The 20,788-nt window shown below is 49.8% G+C and overlaps 10 protein-coding genes across 10 annotated transcripts; 4 read left to right on the plus strand and 6 right to left on the minus strand.

Moving 5' to 3' along the window:
• Positions 1–268: 268 nt before the first annotated feature.
• On the minus strand, positions 269–1,602 carry F5J12DRAFT_428879 (uncharacterized protein). Its single transcript, XM_051739385.1, has 7 exons — positions 1,310–1,602; positions 1,241–1,257; positions 1,162–1,189; positions 1,081–1,108; positions 993–1,026; positions 737–942; positions 269–685 (listed from the first exon to the last, which is right to left on the minus strand). The coding sequence occupies exons 1-7, from the start codon at positions 1,437–1,439 to the stop codon at positions 367–369; spliced, it is 762 nt and encodes a 253-aa protein (XP_051595924.1). The 5' UTR covers positions 1,440–1,602; the 3' UTR covers positions 269–366.
• Positions 1,452–3,256, minus strand: F5J12DRAFT_428998 (uncharacterized protein). Its single transcript, XM_051739387.1, has 2 exons — positions 2,315–3,256; positions 1,452–2,258 (listed from the first exon to the last, which is right to left on the minus strand). The coding sequence occupies exons 1-2, from the start codon at positions 3,055–3,057 to the stop codon at positions 1,766–1,768; spliced, it is 1,236 nt and encodes a 411-aa protein (XP_051595925.1). The 5' UTR covers positions 3,058–3,256; the 3' UTR covers positions 1,452–1,765.
• On the minus strand, positions 3,081–3,808 carry F5J12DRAFT_858696 (ATP synthase complex subunit H-domain-containing protein). The gene is made up of 4 exons (XM_051746778.1): positions 3,696–3,808; positions 3,596–3,641; positions 3,479–3,534; positions 3,081–3,424 (listed from the first exon to the last, which is right to left on the minus strand). Exons 1-4 carry the CDS (start codon positions 3,723–3,725, stop codon positions 3,194–3,196), a joined length of 363 nt encoding a protein of 120 aa, XP_051595926.1. The 5' UTR covers positions 3,726–3,808; the 3' UTR covers positions 3,081–3,193.
• Positions 3,809–3,810: 2 nt separating this feature from the next.
• On the plus strand, positions 3,811–4,455 carry F5J12DRAFT_858700 (uncharacterized protein). Its single transcript, XM_051746779.1, has 5 exons — positions 3,811–3,943; positions 4,005–4,027; positions 4,076–4,128; positions 4,178–4,201; positions 4,276–4,455. Exons 1-5 carry the CDS (start codon positions 3,837–3,839, stop codon positions 4,318–4,320), a joined length of 252 nt encoding a protein of 83 aa, XP_051595927.1. The 5' UTR covers positions 3,811–3,836; the 3' UTR covers positions 4,321–4,455.
• On the plus strand, positions 4,441–6,979 carry F5J12DRAFT_858711 (uncharacterized protein). The gene is made up of 4 exons (XM_051746780.1): positions 4,441–4,615; positions 4,665–4,817; positions 4,868–5,020; positions 5,089–6,979. Exons 2-4 carry the CDS (start codon positions 4,755–4,757, stop codon positions 6,814–6,816), a joined length of 1,944 nt encoding a protein of 647 aa, XP_051595928.1. The 5' UTR covers positions 4,441–4,615; positions 4,665–4,754; the 3' UTR covers positions 6,817–6,979.
• A 195-nt stretch (positions 6,980–7,174) lies between these two features.
• Positions 7,175–8,597, plus strand: F5J12DRAFT_428922 (uncharacterized protein). Its single transcript, XM_051739386.1, has 5 exons — positions 7,175–7,456; positions 7,515–7,585; positions 7,637–7,678; positions 7,739–8,068; positions 8,125–8,597. Exons 2-5 carry the CDS (start codon positions 7,559–7,561, stop codon positions 8,404–8,406), a joined length of 681 nt encoding a protein of 226 aa, XP_051595929.1. The 5' UTR covers positions 7,175–7,456; positions 7,515–7,558; the 3' UTR covers positions 8,407–8,597.
• Positions 8,598–9,828: 1,231 nt separating this feature from the next.
• Positions 9,829–11,178, minus strand: F5J12DRAFT_429092 (uncharacterized protein). The gene is made up of 9 exons (XM_051739388.1): positions 11,073–11,178; positions 10,970–11,019; positions 10,876–10,905; positions 10,713–10,820; positions 10,602–10,624; positions 10,412–10,554; positions 10,161–10,347; positions 10,081–10,104; positions 9,829–10,010 (listed from the first exon to the last, which is right to left on the minus strand). The coding sequence occupies exons 2-7, from the start codon at positions 10,986–10,988 to the stop codon at positions 10,161–10,163; spliced, it is 510 nt and encodes a 169-aa protein (XP_051595930.1). The 5' UTR covers positions 10,989–11,019; positions 11,073–11,178; the 3' UTR covers positions 9,829–10,010; positions 10,081–10,104.
• Positions 11,179–11,794: 616 nt separating this feature from the next.
• F5J12DRAFT_429150 (heterokaryon incompatibility protein-domain-containing protein) lies at positions 11,795–14,525 on the minus strand. The gene is made up of 3 exons (XM_051739389.1): positions 12,527–14,525; positions 12,356–12,472; positions 11,795–12,301 (listed from the first exon to the last, which is right to left on the minus strand). The coding sequence occupies exons 1-3, from the start codon at positions 14,261–14,263 to the stop codon at positions 11,831–11,833; spliced, it is 2,325 nt and encodes a 774-aa protein (XP_051595931.1). The 5' UTR covers positions 14,264–14,525; the 3' UTR covers positions 11,795–11,830.
• A 1,639-nt stretch (positions 14,526–16,164) lies between these two features.
• On the minus strand, positions 16,165–19,110 carry F5J12DRAFT_429193 (heterokaryon incompatibility protein-domain-containing protein). Its single transcript, XM_051739390.1, has 7 exons — positions 18,992–19,110; positions 17,204–18,940; positions 17,033–17,149; positions 16,431–16,983; positions 16,352–16,376; positions 16,256–16,294; positions 16,165–16,203 (listed from the first exon to the last, which is right to left on the minus strand). Exons 2-4 carry the CDS (start codon positions 18,938–18,940, stop codon positions 16,459–16,461), a joined length of 2,379 nt encoding a protein of 792 aa, XP_051595932.1. The 5' UTR covers positions 18,992–19,110; the 3' UTR covers positions 16,165–16,203; positions 16,256–16,294; positions 16,352–16,376; positions 16,431–16,458.
• A 7-nt stretch (positions 19,111–19,117) lies between these two features.
• F5J12DRAFT_858749 (uncharacterized protein) lies at positions 19,118–20,411 on the plus strand. The gene is made up of 7 exons (XM_051746781.1): positions 19,118–19,329; positions 19,377–19,451; positions 19,503–19,564; positions 19,615–19,648; positions 19,695–19,903; positions 19,954–20,200; positions 20,292–20,411. Exons 2-7 carry the CDS (start codon positions 19,449–19,451, stop codon positions 20,346–20,348), a joined length of 612 nt encoding a protein of 203 aa, XP_051595933.1. The 5' UTR covers positions 19,118–19,329; positions 19,377–19,448; the 3' UTR covers positions 20,349–20,411.
• The last annotated feature ends 377 nt before the right edge of the window (positions 20,412–20,788 follow it).

The following is a 20,788-nucleotide window of genomic DNA, read 5'->3' on the forward strand; positions in this document are numbered from 1 at the left end:
TTTGACAAAGTCACTGGATCAGAGCATAACATGAGCTGATGTTCTCATCTCATGGGGATTTCCTCCCATGCAGTAGCTACCTTTTATCTACATTGTATATTTGATATCTTGTTTGTTGGGGCATGTCTGCCCTTGCTCCCACTGTGTTTTACTCACCCCCATTATGGACATGACATACATCCCACCTTCAGGCACAACTTTATTTCCTCACTTGGGTGTGGTAACAACTTGCTGTCTCTACAAGAAGTCACATACATACTTAGATTAGATCCTATTGTCTGTATACAATGACTGAAGTGTGTCTACCATTACCCATGTTACTTAGCTGGTTCACTGAGTAGATACCATAGGAGACATCTGACCATATCATCCTTGTAGTAATCCTTCACGAGCCATGTTTGGGTCAGTGAGCAGGGCAATGGCATCCATAGCCAAGTCAGGGTTCCTGAAGGGAAACACTCTGGCACCCCTGCGTATCAGATCCCTCCACAACCCATTTTCATACTCGGCAAGCTTGGCCCACCAAACGCCGGTTATCCTGCTCCACCCTGTAGCAACCAAAACAATAGACGAGTAGAAGTTAATGCCTTCGCAAAGTCCGCTGAAAGACTGAATATCGGGAAGCACAGGTTGTGTAGCGTCCATGTTTTGAAAGTAGAGTATACCAGCCAGGAAAAGAAAACGACTGTGATAATTTGAAACCAACGTGCATAGTTCATTTCGTTATCACCCTCACCTCGATCTCATACACCAGTCCCGTACGAGGCGGAAAACGTGATATATAGTTATCTTGCTGCCATCCGTGAAGGAACCGATCTCGGGTGTGTCGAGGAGGGCAACTTTGACACCCCTTAAATTCATCCTTGTTACTGTGAGCCGATGTGTTGCGTGGTTCAAGGCGGATGCCCTCCCCAGAGCATTATTCATGATCTGTCGTACAAACTGTCAAATAGTTGGAGTGGTTGACTTCATAGGATTTCATCAACTCTCACAGCAACCTTCTCTGACCCTACGGGCCCGATCAACCTGCAAGCAAAAAAGTGTGAATGACTCCCTGCTCCACGAGCGCATACGACTCACACAATGATCTTCTCATCTTCGAGATCAACTATAGAACTCAGAACAGTTAAAAGAGGCGCAACGGACGATGGAAGGTATTACCATCCACACGGCGCAAGCCACAGCATAACTAGGAAAGGGTCAGTAAAAAGGTGCGACACCCATATGTGACCAAATTGACCATCGTTGGAATACCTACTTCAGTTGAGGATTCGTAAGAACAGGGTCTGGCTTTACAGATTTAACGTACCTTGGTTTCCAAGTGGCCCAATAAGCAGTGCTGGAACAAAGGCGGGGATAACGCGCGGCGTGGACGAGGCTTCGGGCTTCTGCACACAACGTGTATCTTCCATCCACAAAGGGGACCTATCTCGACCCATCTTTGTTGTTACATTTACTGTAGGGCACTGCCCGTCTCTTCCTATTGATGGACGGCAGAGCCATTAATTATGTTGGTGGACAACAACCGACATTCTAGGATTGTAAGCGAAATTCGGAGGAATCAATTACCTAAGCGACACTGTTGTCTGCGTCGAGCAACAATCAAACGGCATGCAGTAACTTGCTGAAAGGACCATAACGGCAATTTTGTGCCAAGCGGACTTCCTTGATCAGAGGTGACTACTCAGTGGACGGAACACATGCCTCGAGGGGCTGTGCACGTGCGAAGTGCGGGAAGCATTTGTTATTAGAACCGCACCGGTGATTATTTGGCCCGACGAATATGAAACTTCGACACGATCAACAGAATATGGGGCGGATTTAAGGCGTCGAGCTGTGAAAAGATTCTCTGAATCGCTGCATCTCCAACGCTCGACACCTCGACTTTGTGCCATGGCATCCACACATCCACATCCCCGCCCTCAGCGAATAATTCAGCACCACTACTGATAACCGAACCGCCGCTGCCATCGGTAGGCGCGAAGCTGAAGAGCACGACGTACGTGCCAGTCGTGAGATCACCCGCAAACTTGTGCCGGCCCGTGAGGCGACAAAGTGCCAGGCCAGAACGCAGGACAGGTGCAGAACGCGGCTTCTCAGGTGTCTTGATGACCTGAAAGATCTTCAAGATACGGAGTCGCATGTCAGACGCGACGGTTGAGTTCGACTCCAGCTTTTTCTCTATCTGACGTTTCCACAAAGCAAAGTCGGTCTGCTTAGACGAAAGATGGCGTTGAGCACGCTCCGCAAGCCCTCCACTACCGCACATGACGCAATTAGATGTTGTCGTCTGCGACCAATAAACTTGACTTACCGAATAAATTTCGGGTCCTTGCCATGTGACCGCTTTCTCGGACTCACCATGATACCCCTTTGTAACTCTCGGTCGGTAGATGAAGTAAACGTATGTCCGTGCTGCTGCAGAAATAACGCGAGTAATTCTGCCCCCGTACCATCCTTTGTAGGATCGATAGCCTGTGCAACGCTAGTGGTCAATATCGTCCTCATGTGCTTTGACGGCGATGGAGGTTGTTGGGCTGGAACAAGAGGAAGCGCGAGAGACTTGAGAGGCGCAGTCGGTTTAGAATGGGTTGGGAGGGGAGGGGGCTTTGGGATTGACCTAAGCGTTTCAGATGTCGACGTCGATGGCGGCTTTAACGTCGCCCGTAACGTCGTCAGGCTTGTAGACGCTGTTGCCTTGTCTTCAGCATGAGTTAGCTCGGTGAATGCTGGAACTCTCAGTGGCTTAAAGGCAGCGTCGCTTGGAGTTCGTGGGCGATGTCCTGTGGAGAGAGGTTTTGGTTTCTTGGTGAAAACGCTCGGCTTGCTTGGCCCAGCCTCATCAGATGGCTCTAACACGAAGGGATTCTGGGGTCGGTGAGCAGAACTAGGTTTCGAACGATGTTTGTTGCTGCCATTTTGCGGTGGTCCGACTGAAGGAGCAGATTTGAATGACGAGCCAGGCTTTGTGATGCTCTCTGGTGGCTTGTACGAGGATTTAGGTTTCTCAAACCCATCTGGCCCTCGTAGACGTGTTTTCTTGGTAGGAGGCTCCATATGGACACAGTTTGAAGTTGTTCACCCAATTGTAGATTTACTCGTATATTAGTTCAGCGAGGGACTCCAGCCCGACTGTGGTAGTGGATTTACGCGGAGGCACACAGATATAGTCTATCCTCAATCACATCTACGCTCAGTGGTGTGCTTCTGCTGCTTTCACGTCGGCCTCTAAAAACGTCAAGAATGCCTCTGCACCCTGTCCAAATTCTCCTGTTGAACTTGCGGTTGCAGACTCGCCGGCTGTAGTAGGCTCGATTGCGTCGTAGGCTGCCAACTCAGCAGCGAGATCTACCGGGAGCGTGGGTGGTTTGGGTGGCTGTATCGGGGAGAATGGCTTGACGGCGCCGAGGTGAGCATCTTTTGCCTGCGGAGACACGGTATTAAAGAATGAGCAGCTGGAGAAAGGTGCGATACATACAACGGGGGTAGGCTTGTAGGCTTTTAGTTCTCTAATATAGAGATCCTGGACGATGTCTGTACAAGCAGAACGCGTCGTGAGCTGTACTGTAGGTCGGCGAAAAGCGGAACTATATACCTCTGCGACTCACAGCCGAGGTAGAGAACGACCGTGCAGAGCAAGCCTATGATCGCAGTCAGTTAAATGGTGGACTGCCCATCTGTAAACCTGAACTCACTGCTTGTCTGAGCAAACGCAAAGAAGACATGGCTGGAGTCGAGGACCAAGTCGAGGCAAGAGTGAAGGCAGGCGTGACTGCGTGACATACCAGCGTCACGGGAAAACACGGCCTTGCAAGTCTTGACTTGGACCATTCGACATGCTCGCTCGTGTAACTCGTGCTGTCTTCACAAGACGTGTACCCCTCGGAATGAGGGGTTATAGTGGACGAAGTGAGGGTACAGTCGCTCAGACAAAAGAATTCGGGTAGGTACTCAGTTGTACGACCTTTGGTCAGTTCGTATGAGTTTGAACGTTATCCTCGTAGGAAGAAGGAAAGAGCCCATGAAGGTGATCATCAGTCTCATGCTTCGCAAGTTGGGGACTAACACCCGTCAGAGGAGTATACACGCAGACATGATGCAGAGCTGTTGCGCAAACTCAAAGCAGAGGTACGTACACTCCCGTCCCGGGTCCGTGCGATACTTATGCCGGGCCTAGGTAGAGAAAAAGAAGAAGGAAATTGTACGTTGCGTTTCACAAAAAGGAGCTGATTATTTCATCACCCGTCGAGCAAGTAAGCTGACCTCAAAATCCAGGCCGACCTCGAGGCAAAGGTGGAGAAGCATGAACAGACGAAGTAACGAAGTAGTTCTGCAGTCGTTGTGTGGCCTGTTTCTTTTTCTGTTCTGCTGTGTACCCATCCATCCTGTCTCCAATCAATCTATTCGGTGTGACGTAGTCTGTTCCGTTTCCGATTCGGTGACTGACCATGTCCCAAAACATCCGAGTGTCGTCGCTATCGAGCATGGCAGCCGACCCATCCGCTGTCATTAGAATAGCCGTCGTAAGTATGCGAATGTGCGTGTCGGGCTCGCATTTCACGGTAGCAGGCATTTGCAGCTCTCAAACACAAGCCAAGGGACCAGTCGACCGCATGTCAGTAATGCGAATGTCGTCTTCCACGCACTAAAACAGTCCTGTGTAGCATACGTCTTAGACCTCCAGTCGCAGTTTCCGCTTGTCAATCAGGCCATCTCTTCGCAGACACAAGACAGCGCTGAGAGATGGAGGGCTCATGCAATACGTCTCGAGGGCCAGCTCAAGGAACTCCAGGCAAGACAGGACGCTGACCAGCAAGGTACGCATCGCGCAGCTACTCGCTGTACGCAGTGTCCTACCCCGCCGTAGAGCTCGTCCAACTTCGTCACGACGTCGCACAAGCTCAGGCTCAGGCACACGAAAAGGAATCGTCCCTACAACCTCCCAAAAAGAAAGCCAAGAAGAAACACAAGGAACAACATCTTGACGAATCTACTTGGAAATGGGAGTTGGTGCGCACAGGTGAGAAATCAGATTTTTAGACGTTACTGTGTGTCCTATACATATGGTCTTCTACCTCCACGAACGAGTGCCTAGGCTGGTCCGACTTCATTCACTCCCTATACCCGCCTGAACCCTCGCTACTTATCGCATATACTTCTCTACGCGGGGCCCTTCTGTCGTCGTGTTACCCGTTCGCCTCGGGAACAGGCAAGGAAGTTCGTATGAAAACCTACATCCATCGTCTTGCAGACGCAATGATCCGCGCTGCTGAAGCCATATATGCGTTTCTATTCGTCAAGAATGGGGGCAAATACATGACTACTGAGACGCCTTCTTCCTCCATGGGTGGCCTACCAGCGCACTTGGCCTTAACACCTTCACCACCAACACCATCACGGGGAGGACGATACCAAGACCTAACTTGTGCCTCCATAGCTATGTGCTACCCTCTCCTCGCGTACACCCTAACCACCGCCTTCCCTGCTCTTCTTAAAGCCTGTGAGGATTTATCGTCCTCATATGCCAAGAACGACACATTGCTCGAGACAATCCCACTCCCTTCAAGCGAACGACCTGAATATCATAGAGAATTTGACTACCATCAAATCAATAGAGTCATAGACGTTCTGTTAGAACTGATCCTGCTTCCGTTCGTGCGCGCATTTCGGCCACTCTGCTGGGCACGTCTTCTTCCTGTAATTGAAGGCGCCAAAAGTGACGTTGTCGATGTCGATACCAACGCCAAGGCCAAACCTGGTGTCAAAGCTAAGGGAGGATCTAGTGCTATCGCGAAAGGTGCAGTGAAGGAGAAAGGCAAGGGCCATGAAAGACAACCAAAAAGCAATTCGAAGGAAGATGCCACAAAGACAAAGGCTGGAAATGGGAAAGCGAACCAGAAAGCCAAAGATAAGGGAACCTTTCACCGCGACACCGCGGATGCAGATCCAACGGGGAATTCTATTCCTGTGCTCTCTGGCTCTCACTCCTATCCGTCCACGGCGAATGTATGCACAGACATCCTAGCACTCCTCGGGATGGCAGCTCGTGCTCTGGAATCACTCTCTTCGTCCACCTCACACGCGGATTCACTGGCCATTGCACATGGTGTCAGTACCGGTGTCAGGGAACGTCTAGGCCTTGAGGCGATCCGCGAACTCGCCGCGCTGTATGAGGACCCAGTCGGTCATGCTACCAGTCCCTTGGATTATAGACCACCGGAAGGGAACCACCCCTGTACTCACACTACGACCACGACCACACCCTCTCTCACCCCTGCGCCGCCAAGGAATGCACAAACACATACAATTTTCGTGTGTGAGAGCACCGCCACCCGCAATGCAACGGACGCCGAGAATCCAACCGTAGTGTTGCAAGCGTCCATGCACAAGGCAAAAGAGGCCCTCCATGCGAGCCTCTTCCGGACGCTCTTCAACAAGGATACAGCATGGTACCTCTGCTCAGTTCTCCACCTCACTATTTCGTCATCAACGGGCTCGGTTATATCAGGCGATGTTTCTGGATTTGGAAGTATGCCTGTGGCCAGCTCGACTTCTCTTCGAGGTGCTGAGAATCCTCAAACGGCAGGGAGTGCATCACCTCCGTCATCGCCCCTATTGGCACGAGCTGTAATAGCAGGCATTGGGAGACTCTTGCGCCTCGCAACCCCTGAGGCCAGTATTGGCGATGCGGCGGACAATTTCCAGAAAACCAGCACCAACACACCTATCGACCCGATCATCCAAAATATCTTCTTAGCGATATGCGAGCAAACTTTGAAAGGGTATGCAGAGATGGACCCAGAACTGCTTGAGTGACAAATGAATCGGGGAAGACGTTCTCAGTCTGACTACATACGTATTACCCCTTTAGCACGCTTCACGGAATTGACAGCTTTCACGGGATTGACTGCAATAGATTTTCCAACAATTCAGAAGTTCAGCCTTCATGCATTAGGGAGGGGATACAGCCTTATACCCGTCCTTGGATGTTGGAAGGCACCCTCCTCCACCACAACGAGGTCCCTCACTATCACGTTGGAAGGGCTCTCTGGCAATGCTGTAGTAATGTAGTTGCAGGTCCACACAAAGGTGGTTAAGGGCGGACCGCCATTGGAGGGCTCGCGCCAGTATTGTGTAATCTGGAAATCCCCAACGAACATGGTCGAGCGTCCGATGTGAACATCACTGCAATTGGTCCTATTTAATTTCGCCATACCATATCTCGCCCAATGACCAGTAGTGGTTGAGAACTCCAAATGATGACAGGCCCTTGCCCACCTGTAGTGGCTGACCTTGCCGTCGTGTGCAGGCCATGGCGCGTACTAGTAGCTGCAGGAGTGCCACAGCCCACGTGCCCTATGTCTGTAATATAAACTCTTGAGGTCGTCTAGATTGCCTTTGTTATACATCCGAGTCCAACCAGACACCAATTGTGTTTACTAGGTGTACCACAGAGGTAAGCAGCATCGATCATACTCCATCCTCTTGGCTGACCCCCCCCCCCCCCCCGTCAGATCACGCATCAACCCGAAACGTCTTATACTCCTGGTAGTCTTCTATGAATTTGGCTACAGAAGGAGCTGAAGTGCGTGAAGCGTAGGATCACCCACACCATGATTGCTCAAACAAAATAAAGGTAGGAAACACAGTAACCCCCAACGCAGGGCCCAGAAACACAGTACGCAATGTTCAGTTTTACAATTTGTGGCCTGTTTTTTGACGCCACATGTTTGCGTAGCCTCATCGTGTTGATGGATATGCCGACTGCGTGCAGCAACGCTGCCTCTATCGCAATGCAGACGGGAAGCACTGTATGCAACTGATCAGCTGTGGCGCTGTTCCGGCTCATTTCGAGAGTCATGGAGTAAAGGCCATTTGCCGTATGTCGGCGGTTACCTGTCGATGGGACGGGTGCTTGGAAAATTGTTTGCGTCATAACTTTGTACGCCACATCCGCGAGAAACACCTCGGACACACAAGGAAATCAACTGTCCACAACCCCGAGAAAGGTCGCCGACATCATACTTCCTTGCGAAGGGAGACTGATGGTGCAAGGTCCCAAAACGAGGTAAGTAACATTCGCTTTATTTATGTGACCTGTTTTTACGCCATTTCTCCGTATAGCCTCGGGTTGATGAGCACGCCGGCAGCACGCCACAACTGTGCAAATATCGGGATCCCGACGGTGAACCCTGTATGCAGGAGATCACATATGCCACCGTTCCGAAACACTTCGCGACCTGTCATGGGGTTAAAGCGATATCCCGCGAGCAGCGAGTTACTTGCCGGTGGGTTGGTTGTGTGGAAAAACAGGTGCGGCGACACAGTTTTGTCCGTCACATCAGGGAAAAGCACCTTGGGTACACGAGGGGATCAGCTCTCCGAAAGTTCGGAAAAGCTCGCTGACAACACATCTCGGCATCGTCTTCCACGGAGAGGCTGATACATTCGTTGCAATGTGAGATGGCCATTGATTATGCCATTAGCTTGGACATGACCGTTACGTATAGTTGACTAACTGGACTATTAGATAAGAACATCTGTCGGGGGTTAAGAATGCACACCACAGGAGTCCTTGTGTTCGTTTCCGTCTCCGTTTTCCATTCTTCAAACGCACAGTCGAGGAGTGGTCTCGTCCATCACGATATCAGCGCCAAGGGACCAGCCCGATTTCTTCATCCATACACTGAACAGGTAGGTGGTGTGCACGATACGTGTGTAGCTACAGAGAAGACGACCTACGGTACAACATGCGTTGCCCGACTTGGTGGATGTATGCACAGAGGAATCACTCTCGTCGTCCACTTCGCAGGTGATCTGGATGGTCATTACACATTGTGTGAGTACGGGTGTCAGGGAACGTCTGGGCCTCGAGGCACTGTGTAGCGTCCCAATCGGAAATGCTAACGGTTCCTTGGATTATAACTACATACTCGAAAAAAATTCCTGCACTCCACACATGCAAATAAAACCGCATCCTCTCCTTACTCCTGTTCCGCCAAGGAAGGCGCAAACACCTCATATGGCTTTCGGATAGCATCGCTACCTGCAACACAACGAATACCGAGAATCCAACCGCAGTGTTGCAATCGACCATGCACAAGGCAAAGGAGACCCTCCGTGCGAACCTCTTCCGGACGCTCGCCGCCAAGGATGCAGCACGGTACCTCTGCTCTCACCCCGCTATTTCGTCACCAACGGACTCGGCTATATCATGGACTTGGAAATATACCTGTGGCCGGTTCGACTTCTCTTCGAGCTGATGACAACCCTCGGACAACAGGGAATGCATCACTGTCGTCACTCTTGTTGATGTGAGCCGTAGAAGCGGGCACCGGAAGACTCATGCGCATTGCTACTCCTGAGGCTGGTGTTGGTGATACGGTGGGCAATTGTCACAAACCTAGTCCTAGCTCCCTCATCGACCCCATCACCCAAAACATCCTCTTAGCAATATGTGAGCAAGCTTTGAAAGGGTATGCGGAGATAGACCCAGAACTGCTCGAGTAACAAATGAATTGGAGAAGGCATTTACAATCTAACTCATTCCCCCTGACACTCTTCATGATATTGAAAGTTCCTTGAGCAAGCAAGTTAGGGTGACCGTTAATTTCCAAGGTGTATGATACGTGAAGGGGAGTTGGGTTATACTGGTTCCCGGGCTTGAGCTCCCGGCCCCCCTGTTGAGGGCTGAGGCCTGGAAAACACTGCCACTGGCGCTGAAAAAGATGTTAAGCAACTACATAACTTATAACGAAGCCAAGTGGAACCCTCCATGTGCGTTACTGACTGTCCAATTTTTGCCGTTCTCGGAGGCAGTGCAGGGCGGTGTCTGGCCGTACTTTGAAGTGTCTGGGAGGTAGACTTTTGCAGAAGCGGTCATGTAAGATGAAAACAAGCCTAAGAGCTACATATGTGGTTGGAATCGCTAGTACTACATCGCCTGAACACGGAGAAAAGTCACCGCTTCGGTGTTTTGGGACTAAAGTGTTATTGGGTGCAACAGCTCGCTGTCAAAGTTTCCCATGCAACGATAACCGTGAGAAAGGTTGGTTATAGTGCGGCCAGCAACTCCGTTACCTCGAATGAGCTAATATTTGTCAACTATATGATTCCTATTAACCACAATGTCACGGTCCTTGTTCATGACTCGAACTCACTCAGATGTTTCCAGTGTACAGAGTCCGCAGAGCCGTGGATGTATGGGTATTCTCGGTGAAGTGTGCCGAAATAGTAGGGGGGTTGCCTCTGGACGCAGGTGTACTTGACCATTTGTTTTGCTCTGCCGCCCGAGCATCAAGCCATGACCGATGTTTCGATATACCTGCGCCTGCGTCAAGCATAATCCTAGCAACGAAAGGTGTTGTTCATCAACTTATACCGATACCATGTGCAGAATGACATTGCCTACCGTCGTAAGTGAGCCAGATCATCATCCAGGTACACAGGAGATGTTTTCTTGATAATATTCCCCATCTCAAGCAAACATCCGCGAAATCGGCCGCGAACTTCCAGGGCCATCGAGTTCCTTTCCCTCCGAATGTAGCTCACAACCTAAGCTATCTCAAATGGTATTCACGCAAAAATCAGAGTTGACTTGCCTCTGGTAATAGTTGCTGCACTTCTGAAAGGATTCCACACGAAGAGACCCATAAGATCTAACAACAAACGAACAACCAGCCAGGGTTGTCATAGCTTGACAACGAACTTACCTTTCCTGTTATATCTTCCTCCAGTGCCCGCTGTTCGTCTTCGTCCTCCATTGCATCGAGTGCCGTTTGGAGAGCCGTAATCTCCCGCAGCGTGGAGTGGATGTCTACCTGCCTGCGTACGGCGTTCGATGGACCTTGTGCACGTTAGAAGGTGCTGACTTACCGCGCATAGGCAGTGTCCTGGATGCCATGCCTGAAACCGGAACATAAATATCGTAGAAAGAGAAGACAATACGAAAGGAAAGGAAAGAACTCACGTTTCATCCTGAGATGCATTGAGGATTGCAATATAGATGTGCTCGAGTAACTTTTCATGACTGGAATCACCTTCAAGACCGCTCCACTGATTGTAATGCTTACCCTGACACTGAGCGTTTGTGATATAAACTTTACCTCACGCCGCGCCTTTTGTCTCGCAACAAGATATCTACGCCGTTCAACCAGTTCGTTAAGGGCTTCGCACTTCCCGAGTAAGGGAGGGACCACTACTTCATGGCTTGGGTTCTTCGCTGCTCTGGATTTGAAAGGATTCCACGGCGATGGGGCTAGGCACACAAATAAACCGTCTCCTACGTCCGATGTAAGTTCGCAGAAGAATATGTTTCACGTGACAGTCTGGTCTTTGACAATACCTGCAGAGGTCTCACTGCGTGGCTGCGTTTCGACCATCAAAGGGAGCTTTTCAAAGAAGGTTATCTGGCCGACCTAGGTTTTGATGGTAAGAACAGGCTGACGTATTGAAAGAGTAAATACGTACATATTCTTTCAAGTTCTCGAAACCGAACATATCTGAGAGGAACTTGACTGCTTCATGCTTCGCCCGTCTGCTCTGTTGTCATCATAAGCATGTACTCATGCACTTGGTACAGTTGTCCAACTCACCGCAGGTCTGTGGCCAGCTTCTGCTCGATGCTGTGGATCACGTGGTGGATCAGATAAGTCCAGTGTCTGCAACATGTTTAATCGGAACTGATACCAGATTTACCAATGCGTAAAAGTGTTCCCTCAAAACAAAAGTCAGCGACAGAATACGACACGAACTCCAATGGACTCACCGGATAGATCGGAATTGTTCTCTTCTCTGTGCGCAAACCGGTTCTCGTCGCCAAACATGTGGGCTAGCAATGGTACATAAAGGAATAAAGGTGGGTGGCGCCGTGGAGGGAACACCAGTCCCAAATGCCGAGGCTGATGCTCAAGATCAAAACGAAGGCAAGACACCACCCTTGAAAATGCTCATCACCTTTCGCCTTCCGACCTCTCTCTCCCTCCGCTCTATCAAGATCCGAGCATTGTATGATTGTTGTCACTAGATGTTTGCCCGCGAGACGAATAGAAAAAGCTTTCAGCAGCAGCACGAGTTGTTGATTGTTCGGAAGTGAGAAGCCCTCCGGTGAATGAAGTGTCAGGCGCTCGTCAAACTCCACTGTAAGCCCTTGATCCTGCCGACGATGCAATACATCCGCATCGCTGGATACGCAGGAAGCCACGGGGCGATAAGCTGGGTCGATGTCATCTACCTGCATGTCTTTAAATATGTTGCCGTAAGGTCTGAAGGTGCCGTTCGAGTAGTCGCCGTAGTCACCCAGCTGATTGTAATTATCAGGCTTGCCGCAAGTGCGAGGACAAGTATTATGACCCACTGCAATCTTTTGATCTGCACATTGATAAACCCACACAAGCTTTCCATCCAGCTTCAACCCACGAAATTTATGAACCGCCTTCATGAACCCCGGCATATCAAGACCGTCTCCATCATTCTACGGTCATATGGATGATCAGGGCTGCACTCAAGTAGAGAAGAAAGTACTAACAGACGCAGAAATGCGTTCGTGCGGTCCAATACAACACCCGGAGCATCGTTGGACGTCAACCATCACGTTGGTCTGCATGTTCCCACTGTACCAAACAACTCTCGCATCCCAAATAGCCCGTGGAAGGTGAGCACACTTGACGCCGCTGGCAGAGCAGTCTTCAACAGGTGCACTCCACAACCTATCAGATACTTTCTTGGCAAAGTCTCTCCATGGGACCTCGTCAGTTGCAGAATAATCGTCATAGGCCACGTGCACGTATCCCTGGCCAAGGTAGAAGCCGATGGCAACTGCAAAGCGAGATTTAGCGCCGTCGTTGGCATAAACTATGACTACAAGATCATTTGTGAGGGATGAGACTGTGATAGTATCGCCTGTGAATTCGCGCGGGAAGGTGCCGTGTCGAGAGAAACGGTGATACAATGTATGCCTATCGTCGACTTTGAAATGGTGGTACTCCTTAGTGTCTGGAGCTGAGTAAGCGAGACAGAGTGTCCTAAGTTCCGGACCCCAGTGTCTAAAGCGCCTACCGGAACAAATCCGGTAGGAGCTTTGAAGTGGGTCGGGAGACGTCAAGTCAATGGTGATGAGATCTCCATAGTAGTCTCGACAGGCCAATATGGCTCGGAAGACCGACGCAGAGTCACAATGGGGTATGACAGGCAAGCAAATTTGAATGCTACGTGCATCACGGAATATGGCAGGCCGTCGCTGAAGTAGTTGTTGGCGAAATGTACGGTCGCGAGACCTTACGAGTCTACCGCTGCCCGGGTTCCTGGTCATGCTAAGTCCGCTCTGGTAGTAATCCATTACTTCGTCGACGAACTCGTCAAGTTCCACCTTTTCGATGTCGTGGCAACCGCGAAAGTGGTTCGGGTCACCTGCTAGGGCGCCGCCAAGACAGCTAAACTGTCCCTTGGAATTCCATGCGAAGATGCTGTGATCGTTGAATTTCCCTATGATTTCCAGCTGCAACCTGTGAAATGCCTTTTCCTTCTCATCATAGTATATCGGCATGTTCACGCCAAACAGTCCCAACAGCGAATATGCACGGTCCTCCACTCGCGTCGTCTTCCGATCCGCTGCCCAAGACATGATTTGTGCAACGCAGAAACGCCTCGAAATCTCCGAGGCGTCCTTCAAAACATCAATAGGAATCTGGGTAACTTTCTCTAATGTGTTTGCAAGATTCTGCTTGCCCCCGATGTGAACCCAGTCCTTGTTGAAGAACTCGACTTGTTTCGGAGCGACGAGTTCTTGGAGCGTCCAGCCCCGCGAGAACCACTCTGGCCAGCCGTTGAACTTGGCAAACTTGCTGAAGTCTTGCTTAGTAGGAAATATCCGGTCTTCTACGTCGTCGAGATATGCGTAGCATTTCTGCGATTTACTGTACCACCGATACATTGATCTAATAGCCCCTGACAGCTCAGGCTCGTTCCGTTTGTCGATGCAGCACGTATCGATCCAAATCCACATGTAGCCGTCCTGCAGGGCCTGTTCGCAGCTCTTTATGATCTTCTCGTAGCCAGAGCGCCGCTTGATTTCATTCCTGTCAGGCTCGGCCATTCTCATGAGCGATGACATTTCATCATAATCGACCTCGTCTCTCCAACGATGCGACAGTATCGCATATTTTGTGGTCCCATCATCATGTTCCTCGAAGATTTTAATTTGGCGCCCAGCTCGCTGGGTGTCCTTTTCCCTGTGAAGGACGGCTTCCGCGCTAAGCAGGCGCATCTTTCTAAGATGTGAGCGGCAAGCTCAAGGCTGGATCACCAACTACAAGTCATCACACGTACTGTCTATTTGTCCGAGATTACAAAGTGGCTCTTCAAATGGTGTCCTTCGTGCGGTCTGGGGATAAATGAGCGAAGGATTCGAGACGACTTCCATTGCGGGTTGTGGGTCTTAATAAAAAGTACACATATCAAACACGAGGCCCGGTCTTAATGCTATTCAGCGGAGCGTTGGGAAGCATCATACTCATGAGCGCTCGACGAGAACATTTGGCAAGTATTATCATGTGGCTCAGTTTACTTAGTTTACGTATGGTTAGTCTGGACACCAGCCTTGGACGGATCTAGTATCCAGACTAACTTATGCTTACCATGAGGCAACAAAGTCCTTCCAGGTCTGTTCTTTTGTTCTTCCTCCGGCCCACTGACTAGGTATCATCCCTACCCTGCCATCCCCAACCAGCATACATGGCAGAGCAGGAATAACATGTTGTGGGGTAATGGACAGTGGTCAGAATAGCACTGATTACAACGAATTTTGAATCGCCGGATCATTACAGCACAATTATCATTGGTGGGTATGTACATCTGCACACTGCTGACCATCTTGTTGATCTGGTCTGAATAAGATTTTTCCGCAGTGAGCCCTACAATCAATAAGTCAGAGATATCTGTTTTCAGATAGTGTCATTTCAAGTTCTCTGGACTCGGCTCAGAAGCGTTGGGCAACAGGAACTCTTGTCCACTTGGTTTGCTCCACAGCACATGCAGCAAGCCATAGCGCATGTTTCGATATGCCTGCACCTGCATCAAGCATAATTCTGGAACATTAGACGTTCAGTAATTTGTGTCGATACGACGCGCAGAATGACATGGCCTACCGCCGCAAGTGAGCTAGATCATCGTCCGGGTCTGTATGGGATGTTTTCTTGACAATCTTCCCCATCTCATGCAGGCATTGGCGAAATCGATCTCGACCTTCCAGCGTCATAGAATCCATTTCCTTCCGAAGGTGATTCACAACCTATGCCATCTCAAATGATATTCACACATAAATCAAAGTTCACTTGCCTCTGGTAATCGTTGTTCCACTTCTGAAAGGATTCCACGCCAACAAAACCATAAGATCTATTAATAGCGACAATCAACCTTGAGTTGTTATGGCTTCAGGATATCCTTACCTTTCCTGTTATATCCTCCTCCAGTGCTCGCTGTTCGTCTTCGTCCTCAGTTGCATCCAATGTCGTTTGGAGAACCGCTATCTCTTGCAGCGTGGAATGGATGTTTACCCAACTTGTGTCGTCCAAGAGGTCTACTGTGCGTTGGTTGTCCCTCAGGTGAGCAGTATCTCGGATGCCATGTCTGAAACCAGAGCGTAAATACCGTAAAAGGAGACAATACGGGGTAAAGAAATTCACGTCTCATCCTCAGACGCATCGAAGATAGCAGTAGAGATGTAATCGAGTAACTTTTCGTGAATAGAGTTAGTTTCGATTTCCTTTTGGGTGATAGTAACACTTGCCCCGACACCGAGTGTTTGTGATATGGACTTCACCTCGTACCCAGCCCGATCCCTCGCAGCAAGATATCGAGGCAAGTCGACCAATGGGTCAAAAACTTTACACTTCTTGAATAAGGGAGGTACCACCATTTTAAAAACCGGGCTCCGCACTACCCTGGTTTTGAAAGGATTCCACGACAATGTCGGTGCAGGTGCCGACGGACCAACGTTAGCACGGACCAACAGGCTTCTATTGTCCGATTGTGATTCCATCATCAGGGAGAGCTCTTCGAAGAACGTTATCTCGCCGACCTATATTTTGAGGGTGAGAACTGGCTGAAGTATGTACTCGAAGGGTCAATACATACATAATTTTTCAAGTTCTCCAAACCGAATACACCTGAGAGGAACTTGACCGCACCATGCTTCATCCACTTACTCTGTTATCATTATAAGCACATCTTCGTGGCCCCGTGATGTTGTTCAGCTCACCGCAGAACCATGACCAGCTTCGGCTCCTATAGACCGATGCTGTAGATCACGTGATGAATCAGACAGACTCGCAGCATTGTTAATTGAAACAGATACCGGTGCTATAGTGTAAAAGTTTTGTCTGTACCCAAAACATGTCATGAGGGATGCAGTAAAACATAATCAACCGACCCACCGAATGCTTCTGAAATGTCCCCTTCTTCTTACGCTGGGAGGTTCTCTTCGCCAAACCTGTGGACTCGCAATGGTGCAGAAAGGGACACAACTGCTTGGCTTTGTGAAGGAATCGTTACTCTTAGATGCCGAATCTGATACTCAAGGTCAAAACGGAAACAAGACACAGTCCTCAGCGAACATTCACCACTCTCCGAGTCTCTCCGTCCTCCCTCCCTGTCACCTCTGGAGATGTCCGAGCATTGTATGACTGTTGTCACCAGATGTTTGCCTGTAAGATGCGAAGAGAATGCTTTCAGCAGCAGCACGAGTTGTTGATTTGTCGGAAGTGAGAGGCCCATCGGTGAATAGCACGTCAGGCATTTGTCCTGAAAGCGAAATTCGATTGCAAGGCTGTCGTGTTTGCCATGCAATACATTGGAGTCACTGGATACGCAGGAGACCACTGGGTGGTAAGCTGGGTCCACAGGGTCGATGCCAAGTGCTTGCATATCTTCAAATATGTTACCACAAGGTTCGAAAGTGCCGTTGGAATAGGCACCATAGTCACCCAGCTGATTACATCAGGCTACTGAAAGTATGAGCGCGTGTATTATGACTCACTATAGTCCTTTGATCAGAACACTCGTAAAACCACACGTGCTTGCCATCTAGCTTCAACCCACGAAAATTGTGAACTGTCTTCATGAACCCTGGCGTATCAAAAGTATCCCAGTCATTCTATGGTTATACAGATGGTTAGATCTGCATTCAAGAAGAGAAGAAAGTACTAACAGACGCAGCAATGCGTTCGCGTGGCCCAATACAACACCCAGAGCATCGCTCGACGTCAATCATCACGTTGGTCTGTTTATTCCCACTGTACCAAACAACTCTCGCATCCCAAATAGCCCGCGGAAGGTGAGCACACTTGACACCACTGACAAAACAATCTTCAATAGGTGCACTCCACAACCTATCAGATACTCTCTTGGCAAAGTCTCTCCATGGGACCTCGTCAGTTGCAGAGTATTCGTCATAAGCCACGTGCACGCGTCCTTGGCCAAGATAGAAGCCAACAGCAACTGCAAAGCGAGATTTGGCGCCGTCATTGACATAAACTATGACTACGAGATCATTTGTGAGGGATGAGACTGTGATAGTATCGCTTGTGAACTCGCGCGGGAAGGTGCCGCGTCGGGTGAAATCGTAGTATGACGCATGTCTGTCGTCGAGTTTGAAATAATGGTACTTCTCGGTGTCCGGAGCCGAGCAAGCGAGATACAGAGTCCTAAGCTCCGGACGTGAGTGCCGAAAGCGTACAGCAGCAGAAATCCTGTAAGAGCTTTGCAGCTCAGGGGATGTCAAGTCAATGGTGATGAGATTTCCATAGTAGTCTCGACAAGCCAATATGGCTCTGAAGACCGATGAAGAGTCGCAATGGGGTACGACAGGCAAGCAAATTTGAATGCCCGCATTCGTGACGATGAATAGCTCCGAGGAAAGCTGTTGGCGAAGCAGTTGTTGACGAAGAGTAAAGTAGCAGGATCTCAGACAAGCGAATTTGCGGCTGGCGGCCATGCTAGGTCCGCTCTGGTAGTAATCCATTACTTCGTCGACGAACTCGTCAAGTTCCACCTTTTCAATGTCATGGCAGCCGCGAAAGTGGCTCGGGTCACCTGCTAGGACGCCGCCAAGCCAGTCAAACTGTCCCTTGGGATTCCATGCGAAGATGCTATGATCGTTGAAAGTCCGGATGATTTCCAGCTGTAACCTGCGGAAGGCTTTCTCCCCCTCCCCGTACAATATAGGCATGTTCACATCAAACAAGCCTAACAACGAATATGCACGGTCCTCCATTCGCGTCGTTTCTCGATCCGCTGCCCAGGACATGATTTGCGCAACGCAGACAGTCCTCGGGATCCGGCCATGCTTTAAAACACCAGGAGGAATGTGTGTAATTTTCTCCAACATGCCCGCAAGATCCTGCTTGCCTCCGATGGGAACCCAGTCCTTGTTAAAGAATTCGACTTGTTTCGGAGCGATGAGTTCTTGGAGCGTCCAGCCTCGCGAGAACCACTCTGGCCAACCGTTGAACTTGGCAAACTTGTTGAAGTCTTGCTTAGTAGGGAAGGTCGAGTCTTCGACGTCGTTGAGATATGCATAGCATTTCTGCGATTTACGGTACCACCGATACATGGAATTGACGGCCTCTGACAGTTCAGAACTTCTCCGCCTATCGATGCAACACGTATCGATCCAGATCCACCTGTAGCCATCCCGTAGGGCTTGTTCGCAAGTCTTGATGATCTTCTCGTAGCCAGCGCGCCGCTTGATTTCGTTCCTGTCAGATTCAGTCATCCTCATGAGCCGAGCCATTTCATTGTAGTCGACCTCGTCTCCCCAACGGTGCGACAGTATCACATATTCTGCGGTCCCGCCACCACACTCCTCGAAGAACTTAGTGTGGGGTCCAGCTCGCTGGATGTCCTTTTCGATGTCGAGAACAGTTGCTACATCGAGTAGGCGCATCTTTCCAAGAGGTGAAAGGCCGGGTCGGCAACTATAGAGCACTATACTCACTGTCTAGGACTACTCCGTGGTCGCTATAGAGGGTGGTTCAGTGAAGAAGAAACGAAGGCTCGGGACAGCTGGTTGCTGGTTACGGGCATTCGGACACCACATCAGGCAACAGTTTCGAATCCCGACCCCCGATCCCTGAGTTACTTATATAGATAACGGATCTTTCATTCTCCCCTCGCTTCTGCGACGCTCGTCGAACCCACGCGGCGAGACGACACACGGCCTTCCCGCCTGCTTGATCGTATCTACAGTCTCCGTTGCGTTCCCGATCACTTGCACACTATTATCTTTACATAATTCCCAACGCTGTGCGCCTTTTCCTCGATTGGCTCCATTCGGCAAGTCACTCCCTCTATGCACACACTCGCTACTGATCTTACCCAAGGTCCTCCCCTATTGTGTACATTACTTGACCAACAAAGCTGGTCTATTCAATTTGACCCCAGTCATTACTATAATGGTCGGCTCGGTGAAATGTTCAGTTTTGTCGTCATTTACCGACTTCTCTCAGGGCAATAATCTTTCAATCCTCAATAAATCCACTGTATATTCAGAAGATGTGAAGATAGTCGCGTAAGTTACAATCGTGGCATACAAAACAAACCCCAAAATCTCGCCTACAGGTTGATAGGGCCCAAAGGCTGCGGAAAAACCTCGGTGAGATTGGACGAGCGCCGGGTCAACCGTCCTAACTATTGGATAGCTAGTGCGCAGGCTCACGAGGGATTCGTTACACCAAACTAGCCGGAATCCAGTGTCTTCAACACGTCGGGTCACCCACACGGAGATAAATTTGCGGGGTATCCGCATCGTTGTTCTTGACACTCCTGGCATCGGTTATCTCGGGAACTGTAAAGAGTTCTCCGAGCGTGATGTTCTCGATCTCGTAGAGAGCTGGTTGCGAAAACATAGGTGAGAATGACATCATAATGAACTACACCCTGCGATTCAAGCCGTCGCAGACGCAACGCTCGCCTTACTGGGATACTGTATGTGCAAAACACAGATAGACGGGTCATGCCCACCATCGACTCCTTTCGTGAAATTTGCGAGTCGAATGACTTCTACTCGTCCGTCGTGCTAGTCGCAACCGGTAACCTAGACAAGCTCCGGGAGCTTGAAACCGGTATATGGTCGGAGGTACTGTCCCGAGGGGCGAAGGTGTTCCCCTTTACGGGCACGAAGGAGTCCGCGGAGAAAGCCGTAGCGCTAGTCGCACATTAATTCCCATCGCCCAGCGATGAGCAAAGTCCACGGTAGTAGTTATCACTATCAATGGAAGAACATTACAAATACTCACCTACAAACCTCCGGACTGCGCCCGGGTCGAAGGTTTTACCGTGCTACTGCTCAGTGAGTGACACTGAATGGATACAAGGAACCCTTAAAATTCGAACTTTCCAGTTACATTGTGCGCCAGGCCTCAGTGACTGACAGTACTTTCAATGTTCATTCTCTTGGACGATAAACCCAGGAAGGCACTTACAGTCGTCCAAGTGCTATGCCTCATTTAGAAAAACTGAACGGCACTGCGAAGGTCTTTTGTGTCATTCCAACTGTTTAGAAGTTCAAAGGTTCATTGGTGAAACCTAAGGATGATGGCAAAGGATACGCTTACATCCGTCTTTGGGAGGCACCCTCGGAATCATCATACGGGCCCTCCACGCCACCATGGCGGGCACGAGCCAATGTTTATATAATTGTGGCATGGAGGCCCTCCTGAGAAACCCCGAACGGGAACTTCATTTATCCGAACAACGCGTAATTATATTACTTATCGTGAGTTGGAGGTCACAT

This window comes from Pisolithus orientalis, assembly GCF_024613125.1.
Source record: "Pisolithus orientalis strain OTSU chromosome Unknown F5J12scaffold_46, whole genome shotgun sequence".
Lineage (NCBI taxonomy): Eukaryota > Fungi > Basidiomycota > Agaricomycetes > Boletales > Pisolithaceae > Pisolithus > Pisolithus orientalis.

Coding starts and splice junctions, on each gene's coding strand:
- F5J12DRAFT_428879 (XM_051739385.1), bottom strand. CDS start 1,439: ATGGGTCGAGATAGGTCCCCTTTGTGGATGGAAGATACACGTTGTGTG. Junction 1,109..1,161: donor TGGCTTGCGCCGTGTGGATG/GTAATACCTTCC, acceptor TGAGTTCTATAG/TTGATCTCGAAGATGAGAAG. Junction 943..992: donor TAGGGTCAGAGAAGGTTGCT/GTGAGAGTTGAT, acceptor ACTATTTGACAG/TTTGTACGACAGATCATGAA.
- F5J12DRAFT_428998 (XM_051739387.1), bottom strand. CDS start 3,057: ATGGAGCCTCCTACCAAGAAAACACGTCTACGAGGGCCAGATGGGTTT. Junction 2,259..2,314: donor AAGGACCCGAAATTTATTCG/GTAAGTCAAGTT, acceptor CATGTGCGGTAG/TGGAGGGCTTGCGGAGCGTG.
- F5J12DRAFT_858696 (XM_051746778.1), bottom strand. CDS start 3,725: ATGTCTTCTTTGCGTTTGCTCAGACAAGCA. Junction 3,642..3,695: donor TGCGTTTGCTCAGACAAGCA/GTGAGTTCAGGT, acceptor CTGCGATCATAG/GCTTGCTCTGCACGGTCGTT. Junction 3,535..3,595: donor CTCGGCTGTGAGTCGCAGAG/GTATATAGTTCC, acceptor CTGCTTGTACAG/ACATCGTCCAGGATCTCTAT.
- F5J12DRAFT_858700 (XM_051746779.1), top strand. CDS start 3,837: ATGCTCGCTCGTGTAACTCGTGCTGTCTTCACAAGACGTGTACCCCTC. Junction 4,028..4,075: donor GAAGGAAAGAGCCCATGAAG/GTGATCATCAGT, acceptor AACACCCGTCAG/AGGAGTATACACGCAGACAT. Junction 4,202..4,275: donor AGAAAAAGAAGAAGGAAATT/GTACGTTGCGTT, acceptor CTCAAAATCCAG/GCCGACCTCGAGGCAAAGGT.
- F5J12DRAFT_858711 (XM_051746780.1), top strand. CDS start 4,755: ATGCAATACGTCTCGAGGGCCAGCTCAAGGAACTCCAGGCAAGACAGG. Junction 4,818..4,867: donor ACAGGACGCTGACCAGCAAG/GTACGCATCGCG, acceptor ACCCCGCCGTAG/AGCTCGTCCAACTTCGTCAC. Junction 5,021..5,088: donor ATGGGAGTTGGTGCGCACAG/GTGAGAAATCAG, acceptor TCCACGAACGAG/TGCCTAGGCTGGTCCGACTT.
- F5J12DRAFT_428922 (XM_051739386.1), top strand. CDS start 7,559: ATGAATTTGGCTACAGAAGGAGCTGAA. Junction 7,586..7,636: donor TGGCTACAGAAGGAGCTGAA/GTGCGTGAAGCG, acceptor AACAAAATAAAG/GTAGGAAACACAGTAACCCC. Junction 7,679..7,738: donor ACGCAGGGCCCAGAAACACA/GTACGCAATGTT, acceptor ATGTTTGCGTAG/CCTCATCGTGTTGATGGATA.
- F5J12DRAFT_429092 (XM_051739388.1), bottom strand. Junction 10,555..10,601: donor TGCAGCAACTATTACCAGAG/GCAAGTCAACTC, acceptor GAGATAGCTTAG/GTTGTGAGCTACATTCGGAG. Junction 10,348..10,411: donor GATCTGGCTCACTTACGACG/GTAGGCAATGTC, acceptor TTTCGTTGCTAG/GATTATGCTTGACGCAGGCG.
- F5J12DRAFT_429150 (XM_051739389.1), bottom strand. CDS start 14,263: ATGCGCCTGCTTAGCGCGGAAGCCGTCCTTCACAGGGAAAAGGACACC. Junction 12,473..12,526: donor ACGAACGCATTTCTGCGTCT/GTTAGTACTTTC, acceptor ATATGACCGTAG/AATGATGGAGACGGTCTTGA. Junction 12,302..12,355: donor GTGCAGATCAAAAGATTGCA/GTGGGTCATAAT, acceptor AATTACAATCAG/CTGGGTGACTACGGCGACTA.
- F5J12DRAFT_429193 (XM_051739390.1), bottom strand. CDS start 18,940: ATGCGCCTACTCGATGTAGCAACTGTTCTCGACATCGAAAAGGACATC. Junction 17,150..17,203: donor GCGAACGCATTGCTGCGTCT/GTTAGTACTTTC, acceptor GTATAACCATAG/AATGACTGGGATACTTTTGA. Junction 16,984..17,032: donor GTTCTGATCAAAGGACTATA/GTGAGTCATAAT, acceptor TGATGTAATCAG/CTGGGTGACTATGGTGCCTA.
- F5J12DRAFT_858749 (XM_051746781.1), top strand. Junction 19,565..19,614: donor GAAGATGTGAAGATAGTCGC/GTAAGTTACAAT, acceptor TCTCGCCTACAG/GTTGATAGGGCCCAAAGGCT. Junction 19,904..19,953: donor AGCTGGTTGCGAAAACATAG/GTGAGAATGACA, acceptor AAGCCGTCGCAG/ACGCAACGCTCGCCTTACTG.